The 8,366-nt window shown below is 43.1% G+C and overlaps 1 protein-coding gene across 2 annotated transcripts; it reads left to right on the top strand.

Moving 5' to 3' along the window:
- Positions 1-205: 205 nt before the first annotated feature.
- LOC118677282 (cytochrome b-c1 complex subunit 6, mitochondrial) lies at positions 206-7,941 on the top strand. 2 transcript variants are annotated; one of them, XM_036352297.1, is made up of 4 exons: positions 206-389; positions 4,051-4,074; positions 4,768-4,929; positions 7,730-7,941. In XM_036352297.1, exons 1-4 carry the CDS (start codon positions 336-338, stop codon positions 7,760-7,762), a joined length of 273 nt encoding a protein of 90 aa, XP_036208190.1. In that variant the 5' UTR covers positions 206-335; the 3' UTR covers positions 7,763-7,941. The 2 variants fall into 2 exon arrangements, with proteins under 2 accessions (XP_036208190.1, XP_036208191.1); XM_036352298.1 differs by lacking the exon at positions 206-389 and adding an exon at positions 3,884-3,949.
- Positions 7,942-8,366: the final 425 nt, after the last annotated feature.

Genomic DNA, 8,366 nt, shown 5'->3' with positions numbered 1-8,366 from the left:
TAAAGGAACAGCGAGTAGATCCGCCTACTTACAAAGTTTCCTGGAGGGCAGTATTTCAAATAAACCCTGACATCAACATATCTGGGTCTGGCGGGACGAAAGAGACATTGCTTAGTAAATCCTTCTCAGGTGTAAATACCGACCACCCCTCGCCCCTGCCTGCGGACGGTGGTACATGCCAATCCGAGCGTATGTTCGGGGCTGCGAGGAGTCTGCCGCACTTCCGGCCAGGTCGCCGGATATCCGCCGAGTGACCCTTGCAAGTCCTTCTTGGTTCTGAAGTGGAGTAGGCGCTGCTGTGGCTGCTCGTGTTCAATCCGGAACCGTCGCCAGACATGGGGCTGGAGGACGAGCGGAAGATGCTGACCGGGTCCGGAGACCCCAAGGAGGTAAGGCCCGGCGAGGGGCGGGGGCCGGGACCGAGCCCGCCCAAACCCGCCCGGGGCCCTCGTGGCCCTGCCTCCCCCTGGAGTGTGCGGGGCAGGGAGAGCTGGCTCCCTTGACCCCCAGAATCCGCCGAGTGACCTTGGGCGAGTAGATGACTAGTCTTTGGGCCTCGACCTTCCTATTCTGTGACTGTGGTGAAGAGCGACAATGCTGTGTTGACTACTTTTGGAAAAATACCATCTCCAGCCCTGGCCGGTTTGGCTCAGTGGACGGAGCGTCGGCCTGCGGACTGAAGGGTCCTGGGTTCGATTCCGGTCAAGGGCACACGCCTGGTCCTGGGTCCGCACAATTGGCATGGTCGGTCCCCAGTAGGGGGCGGGCAGGAGGCCGCCGATCAACGATTCTCATCGTTGATGTTTCTATCTCTCCCTCTCCCTTCCTCTCTGAAATCAATAAAAACATGTTTTTTAAAATACTACCTATATTTTTGACCCGACGTGTTTGGGGAAGCAGCTCCGGTCCGGAACCCCTGCCACATACACCTTCTGTGGAGGCTCCGGAGACTTGCCTTTACACCGGTTTCTGTGAAGAAGCGGCTTTTTTTTCTTTGAGGGGGCAGGGGGGCAGGTATCTTTCTTTGGGGACAGTGTAGGAATGTGCAGCATACGGGAGTTCTTTTCCAGAGCAAGAACGCCGATATAATAATTATTGCCTGCTTCCCGTTCCGAGTGCTTTATGTGCGCTAATCCGAGGCGTTAGATGCTAGTACTGCCATGTCACAGGTGAGGAAACGAGCGCAGAGAGGGTAAGCGTCTTGTCTGAGGACACACAGCTCCTGGGTCAGGAGCCAGGGACTGAACCGAGCGAGGCGCAGGCCCCGGGGCTCGGGCTCAGCCACCGTGCGGCGCAGCTGGCGTTTGTTGCCGGTCACATTTCCCATCCTCTGCCAGTTTTGTGCTTATGGGTTCGGAATAGTTGGAAACTAGTTTATCCCATAATTTTTCCTAGTCTTACTGTTTCCAGAAAGAGGACCAGAAAGACGTGGAGCCAGCCCTAGGAAGTTCAGGGAGGATGTTAGACACTTCGGTAGGGCTCACCCCAGCGGCAGATGAGACAAAGAAAGTAAATAAGTAGTCAGTTTTGAATTTAAGAAAACGGAGGTCTCCCGGAGATTAAATCTTTTTAGTTAGTGTGATGTTGGTTTTTCTCATTGACTGGAAGTTTTACAGGAAGTATTCCATAACCAGACTTCTAGTTGGATTTGTTTTTCCAAAACAAGCCATGATACTTTTGACACAAAATTGTCGAAGACACAGAACCATTAATGTCGTAGTATTGCTAATGGGGGGGATGATATAAAGGTCTTGCTTCTAGGATAATTGATTTCTGGTTTCTAACTCAGGCAGAATGTGATTTGTGTGTTTTTTTTTAACTTTTTTTAGTATGGATTTTCTTCAAAGAGCAAGGTCAAGAAACCTTATTTAATGGAAAACTAGAATTTTGCCTCCTAAATAACATTTTTATGTTTATTTTTAAGTGTTTTTATCGATTTCAGAGAGGAAGGGAAAGATAGAAACACGAATGACACGCCCCCTACTAGGGATGGAGCTCACACCTGGGCATGTGCCCTTGACCGGAATCGAACCCAGGATCCTTCAGTCCACAGGCCCACACTCTGTCCACTGAGCCAAACCGACCAAGGAAACATCTTTTTTTAAAAAAAAAAAAATACATATTTTATTGATTTTAGAGAGGAAGGGAGAGGGAGAGAGATAGAAACTCAATGATGTGAGAGAATCATGGATCGGCTGCCTCCCGCATGCCCCTCACTGGGGATCCAGCCCCAACCCAGGCATGTGACCTTGGCCGGAATAGAACCTGGGACCCTTCAGTCCACAGGCTGACGCTCTATCCACTGAGCCAAACCAGCTAGGGCCAAGGAAACATCTTTATGTTTAGAAGAGGCCTTTGCCAACTGTGGGAATAAATGAACCTGCCCTACCCCTCGTAGCTTTCATGGGCTTTGTTTTGGTCCCTACTCGGGAGGACATGGTAGAGAATGAGCCAGATTGTGTTGGAATTTTGGAAACGTATTGAGGGATGGCTGAGCTAGTTCTTTTATTCCCTTCTATACCTTCTCGTTCCCTTCTCCCAAATGTGGACACATGCGTGACAGGTTGAAATACTGATCAGATAGACTCTTTGCCCCAGATTTAGGCCTATGCTGATGCTCCCTTAGGGAATTTTTTTTTTTACATTGTTCTCTCTGGAAGAAAGAAAACTAAGTTTGAGAATGTGCACCAGCACTGGAAATAAATAGGAAGGGCCTGGTGTTTCCAAGCTTGTGGATGGAGGCATGTGTCAACGTCTTATATTGATGGTCTACTTAGAGCCCTGGAGTTTTGCAAGTCAAAAAGCAGTGGTTGTAACCATCTTTAGTGAAGCTCTGGCTAAAGGAGAGTTTTGGTTTGGCCATTTTCATATTCCCAATTCAAGTTCAGAATCTAGAAGAAAATGTTAGTTTTCTCCTAACTTGGTTTTAGGATGTAAGAACTAAATTTAGCTATTTCTAATAATAATGGGACTCACCAGAATTTAGAACAAAGTACTTTTTTAATGTTCCATATGAACGTCTGGCAGCTTGAATTTATATCAGAAAATGTCCAATTAGTGTTATGTCTCAACTGGGAGTCCCTTAGGGCTGTTGTGATTAATCAAATCATATGAAAGTGCTTTATACACAATAGTGTTGTGCATTCTTTAGGTCAGCGGTCGCCAACCTTTGGGACCACCCATGGCGACCACTGCTTTAGGTTGTTGCTAATGAAAGTGAGATAGTATGTCCTTGTTGAAATGTACCCAGGATTTGTTTTAACGAGGTATGGTAAGTTACAGACATTGAGAGGATTGTTTTTGAAGGAAGGGTTTATTACTTACTAGAGGCCCGATGGATGAAACTTGTGCAAAGGGCTCGGCCCTCACAGCCGCAGTGGCTGCCCTTGGCCCTCGCAGCCCTGGCTTTGTCCTTTATCCGGAAGGTCGTCCAGAAGGTCTTTTGGCTGTCCAGTCTAATTAGCATATTACACTTTTATTATTATAGATAGTTCCCCAAAGAACTTAGAATAATAAGGCCATACATACCATCTAGGACCCCATAGAGAAGTGCCTGGACCACTCAGGAGCAGAAGGAACAAGGGAAAACAGAGCCTTGGTTTCTAAGGGAAGGAAGGGGTGAGGCAGGATAGGCAAGCTTTAGCAAGGTTAGGATTGGATAGTTAGAATCATTTCCGTTGCCTCTGGGCTAGGGGAGTGGTCCCTAGTTGTTTGGTACTTGGCCCTGGGGTGGTTAGGGCAGGGGCAATATGGTTTCCTGTGGAGAGTTAGATAAGTAAGTAGTTGTTGGTTAGGGATTTGGATTGGTTGTTTTGCATATGAGAGGCATGTCCCCAGGCAAGTTGTTGCTATCTCTAGGAATTAGCCAGCCCTGGGAGGGGCTGACTCTAGGATTGGCAGGGCCCCTAAAATGTCAAAACATCATAAAATACAGAAATTTAAAAACATGGTTAATATAATGTCTATCATCAGTAATTACAAGATCAATATGATTGGGAATACATATGTCATAAAAATGCTGCTAACATTAATTTTGTTTTCCTTTTGTAGGAGGAAGAGGAGGAGGAATTAGTGGTAAGAGCTGTCTCCGTTTTGGAACCATCACAATAAAAGGAAGTTTGCGCTTCAGAAAACTCTGAAGCCATTTTGAGAGTCTCAGTATTTGACACTTGGAGAGAATGGGAGTGGAAAAGGCCTTTACTTCCTATGCAGGGGAGTGTTTGGGGGTGTGGGCCTGGGAAGCTGGGTCGTTTCTGGGTTTGGGGCTTCTCCAGTTGTGTCAGGGAGCAGAGCAGCGTTTTGAGGGCCTGGCACTCAGTCCTCTGCTGTTTGTGGTTTAATAATTCTGAAAGGACCATTCCCTGGATGGCCCTTCTCTGTGTTAACATTGCCTTTCTAGCTGGGATGCATAGGCCTTGCTGACAGATTGAAAGTCACAGACATTACATAATCCCAAATGCTATGTTAACAAGTAAGGCCTTTATCACCTTATTTCTCAGATAGGACTGAGGCTTTCAGTGCATACTGGCAACCTTGGAAGGCAGAAATGTGAAACTTTTTCCTACTCTTAGCATCAGAATTGAATGAGAGACCCCATTCTGCCATTTCTGGTGGCAGTATGGCTCTGCCAGCTGGCCTTCTGCCCGGTAATTCAGAGGCAGCACCTTGCCTTGGTTTAGTGGTTGTGTTATTGAAAGCATATGGTTTGTAGATCGCCTCCTGAAACCCCATTTTGTTTTCTGTTTTGTTTGTTTGTTTCTCCATCAGGATCCCCTGACAACAGTGAGAGAGCAATGTGAGCAGTTGGAGAAATGTGTAAAGGCTCGGGAGCGGCTAGCGCTCTGTGATGAGCGCGTTTCCTCCAGGTCACAAACAGAGGAGGACTGCACGGAGGAGCTCTTTGACTTCTTGCATGCAAGGGACCACTGTGTAAGTCAGCCTAAAGTCAACAGGGGAGAAGCTTACAGTGGCCAGGGAAGACTTGGTTCTGACAACCTTTTATCCTAGCATTATTGTGGCCCAGTATATGCAGGTACAGTGCTGGGCACTTTACATAAGTAATCTTACATAATCCTACCACTTTCACTTGAGGCAGATATCATCCCCATGTTACAGATAAGAAACTGAGGCTCAGAGTAGAGAAATGATATCCCGACTTGTACTGCTAAACAGCGGGGAAGTTGGATTTTGTACTTTTAAGTAACCGGCTATTCTTTAAAATAATGTATATCCTCCAGTGTGTCTTTTACATAGCAGTTGGTCCAAAAAGTTTTTTGTGTGTTTTTTTTTTTAAGTAAAATTGCTTGACTTTATGACATAATAATAAGGTATTTTAAATTATTGGGTAGGCACACCCTCTGTCTCTAAAAGATCGAATAAAAAAACATTAAAAATAATAATAAAATAAATTATAGGGTAGGCAAAGTTTGATATGGTTGCTTATGTTAAAACTGATTGGGTGGCTGATAAGCATTATGAAAAGATGTTCAATACCATAGCTATCAGGGAAATGCAGATCAAAACCACAATGAGATACTACTTCACATCCACTAGATCAGTGGTCGCCAACCTTTTGGACCTCACATGGTCTGCGGGCTACCAGTTAGCCACCGCTGCACTAGATTGACTCCTATCAAAAAAATAGGTAACAAGTGTGGGCCTATGTGGAAAAATTGGAAACCTCATGCACTGCTGATGGGAATGTAAATTGGTACAGCCTGTAGAAAACAGTGTCATTTTTCAAAGGGTTAAAGATAGAGGTACTCAGCAGTTCTACTCAGATATATATACCTAAGAGAAATGAAAACATGTCTACATAAAACTTATACACAAATTTTCATAGAAGCATTCTTTCTAAAAAAAATATATATATATACATTTCAGAGTGAGGAAGGGGGAAATAGAAACATCAGTGATGAGAGAATCATCGATCAACTGCCTCTTGCACACCTCCTACTGGGGATCGAGCCTGGGCATATGCCCTGACTGGGAATCGGACTGTGACCTCCAGGTTCATGGGTAGATGCTCAACCACTGAGCAACACTGGCCCAGCAGAAGCATTATTCTTTTTTTTTTCTTTTTTCTTTTTCTTTTATTGCTTCAAGTATTACAAAGGAAGCATTATTCTTAATAGCCAAAACGTAGAAACAACTTAAGTGTCCATGAACTGATATATCCATATAGTGAAATATTCTTTGGCAATAAAAAGAAATCAAGGCTCGGCCAGGTAGCTCAGTTGGTTAGAGTCATCCCTATACACCAAGGTTGCAGAGTCATTCACTGGTCAGGGCACATATAAGAATCAGCCAACCGCCCGGCCATTGAGTAATGGTTTGAGCATCGACCTAGGAACCAGAAGATTACAGTTCGATTCCTGGTCAGGGCACATGCCCAGGTTGCAGGCTCAATCCCCAGTAGTGGGTGTGCAGGAGGCAGCCAATCAGTGATTCTCATCACTGATGTTTCTATCTCTCCCTCTCCCTTCCTCTCTCTGAAGTCAATAATAACATATCTTTAAAAAAAAAAAAAGAATTAGCCAATGAATGTATAAATAAGTGGAACAGCAAATCTGTTCTCTCTCTTCCCTCTCTCTCAAAAATAAAAAAAAGGAAATCAAGCACTTTACCCCAAACTCTAAACATAGAATTACTATATTGATCCAGCAGTTCCACTTCTGTGTATATACCCAAAAGAATTGAGACTTTGTTCAAGGGCTTGAAAAATATATTTATGCATGCATGTTCATAGCAGCATTCACAATATCCAAAAGGTAGATGCAACCTGAGTGTTCGTTAATGGATGGATATACAAAATATGAAACTTAAAGACATACTAAGTGAATCAATCAATCACAAAAGGACAAATGTCATTCCACTTATATGAGATACCTTAAGTAGTAAAATTCATAGAGACAGAAATTAGAATGGTAGTTGCCAAGATTTGAGGGAAGGGAAAATGGGGAATTATTTAATGGGTACAGAGTTTCAGTTGATGAAGGTGAAAAAAATTCTGGAGATTAATGATGGTGGGACAGTATGAATGTACTTAATGCCACAAAAATGTATTGTTAAAAATGGTTACTTTTATGAGCAAAGCACTAGATTAAGATCTGGGAGTGAGACAGGCATGGTCTCTTTCTTCATTATGAGCCAGAGAACAGTTAGTAAATTGGTAAGTCTCTTGGGTTTAATCATCTTAGGATAGCCTTCAGCGACCCAAAATTTAAAGATGCTGTGCATCTTTTAACTTTATTCAGTATTTCTCACTTTCAGAAATGACCTTATGTCTATATTATATTTCTCTGTTATCTCTAAGTTCCATAAAAGGCGGAGATATTACTGTGTTTACTGTTGTAACTCAGCACCTAGAACGGTACCTGGCATTTAGAATTGTATAAATATTTGTGGAATTGATAAGCACTATGATATGGGAGGTATATGTTTCTGTGGGGAACACAGAGGAGGAATAGATTTGTGTAGAAAGAGGGCCTAGAGAAGCCTTTCATGTTAACTTAAGTTCTAAAGGAAAAGATGAAAGAAAATGGAAAAGAGCGTTGTAGGTAGAAGGGAGATTCAGGTAATGGGAATTCACTGTGGCTCAGGAGGGGTGTGAGTATGTGAGAAGGGGAATCATGAGAGAAGGGACAGGACCAGTCTAGGTTATGCAGAATCCTGTAAGCCATGACATTAAAACTGCCAATTAATGACTTCCTTTCTTTCCTCCTTCTAGGTGGCCCACAAACTCTTTAACAGCTTGAAATAAATGTGCAGATTAATCACCCTTGGGCATCAGGATATTTCCTTGTGGTTTTGAATATTCCATTTGTTTCTTATTTGTGTAACTGTAAGTTCATGTGAACACCTCATGGATTTTGGTTAGGCAAGTTGCTTCTATGTACTTAGGAGTGATTACATCTTAATAAAAGTCCAGTAATCTGCAGACCTTTATTGTAATTGGATTTTTTTATTTGAATTTTCAAGCATAAGGATAGGTAATAACCCCTCTGAACCCATCACCTAGTATGTATCTCTTTAATGATAAGGACAGTATTTCTTTATTTGATGCCATTATCACATTTAAAATGAATAGTAATTGCTTAATATCATTATTAAATACCCAGTTCATACGAAAGCTTATTTTAGAAGTGTCTTTTGACAGTTTTTTGGTCTTGGTTACCAACAAAGTTGTTTTTCTTAAAAAAAAATAAATAAAAATTACATATATATATTTATATTTTAAAAGGAGTGAGGAGGGGATAGGTTTGTGGTTTGTGTAGGGAGGGTTATTAGAATCTAAGCAAGGTGAGAATGGAGGGGCACCCAGGTAGGTGGTGCTGGCAATGAGAGATTGGTTACCGTACCAGTCT

Source organism: Myotis myotis, unplaced genomic scaffold (genome assembly GCF_014108235.1).
Source record: "Myotis myotis isolate mMyoMyo1 unplaced genomic scaffold, mMyoMyo1.p scaffold_m19_p_2, whole genome shotgun sequence".
In the NCBI taxonomy this organism is placed as follows: domain Eukaryota; kingdom Metazoa; phylum Chordata; class Mammalia; order Chiroptera; family Vespertilionidae; genus Myotis; species Myotis myotis.
The sequence above is the reverse complement of the archived record's forward strand: the minus strand, read 5'-3'. Positions and strand labels throughout refer to the sequence as shown.

Coding starts and splice junctions, on each gene's coding strand:
- LOC118677282 (XM_036352297.1), top strand. CDS start 336: ATGGGGCTGGAGGACGAGCGGAAGATGCTGACCGGGTCCGGAGACCCC. Junction 390..4,050: donor GGTCCGGAGACCCCAAGGAG/GTAAGGCCCGGC, acceptor TTCCTTTTGTAG/GAGGAAGAGGAGGAGGAATT. Junction 4,930..7,729: donor TGCATGCAAGGGACCACTGT/GTAAGTCAGCCT, acceptor TCCTCCTTCTAG/GTGGCCCACAAACTCTTTAA.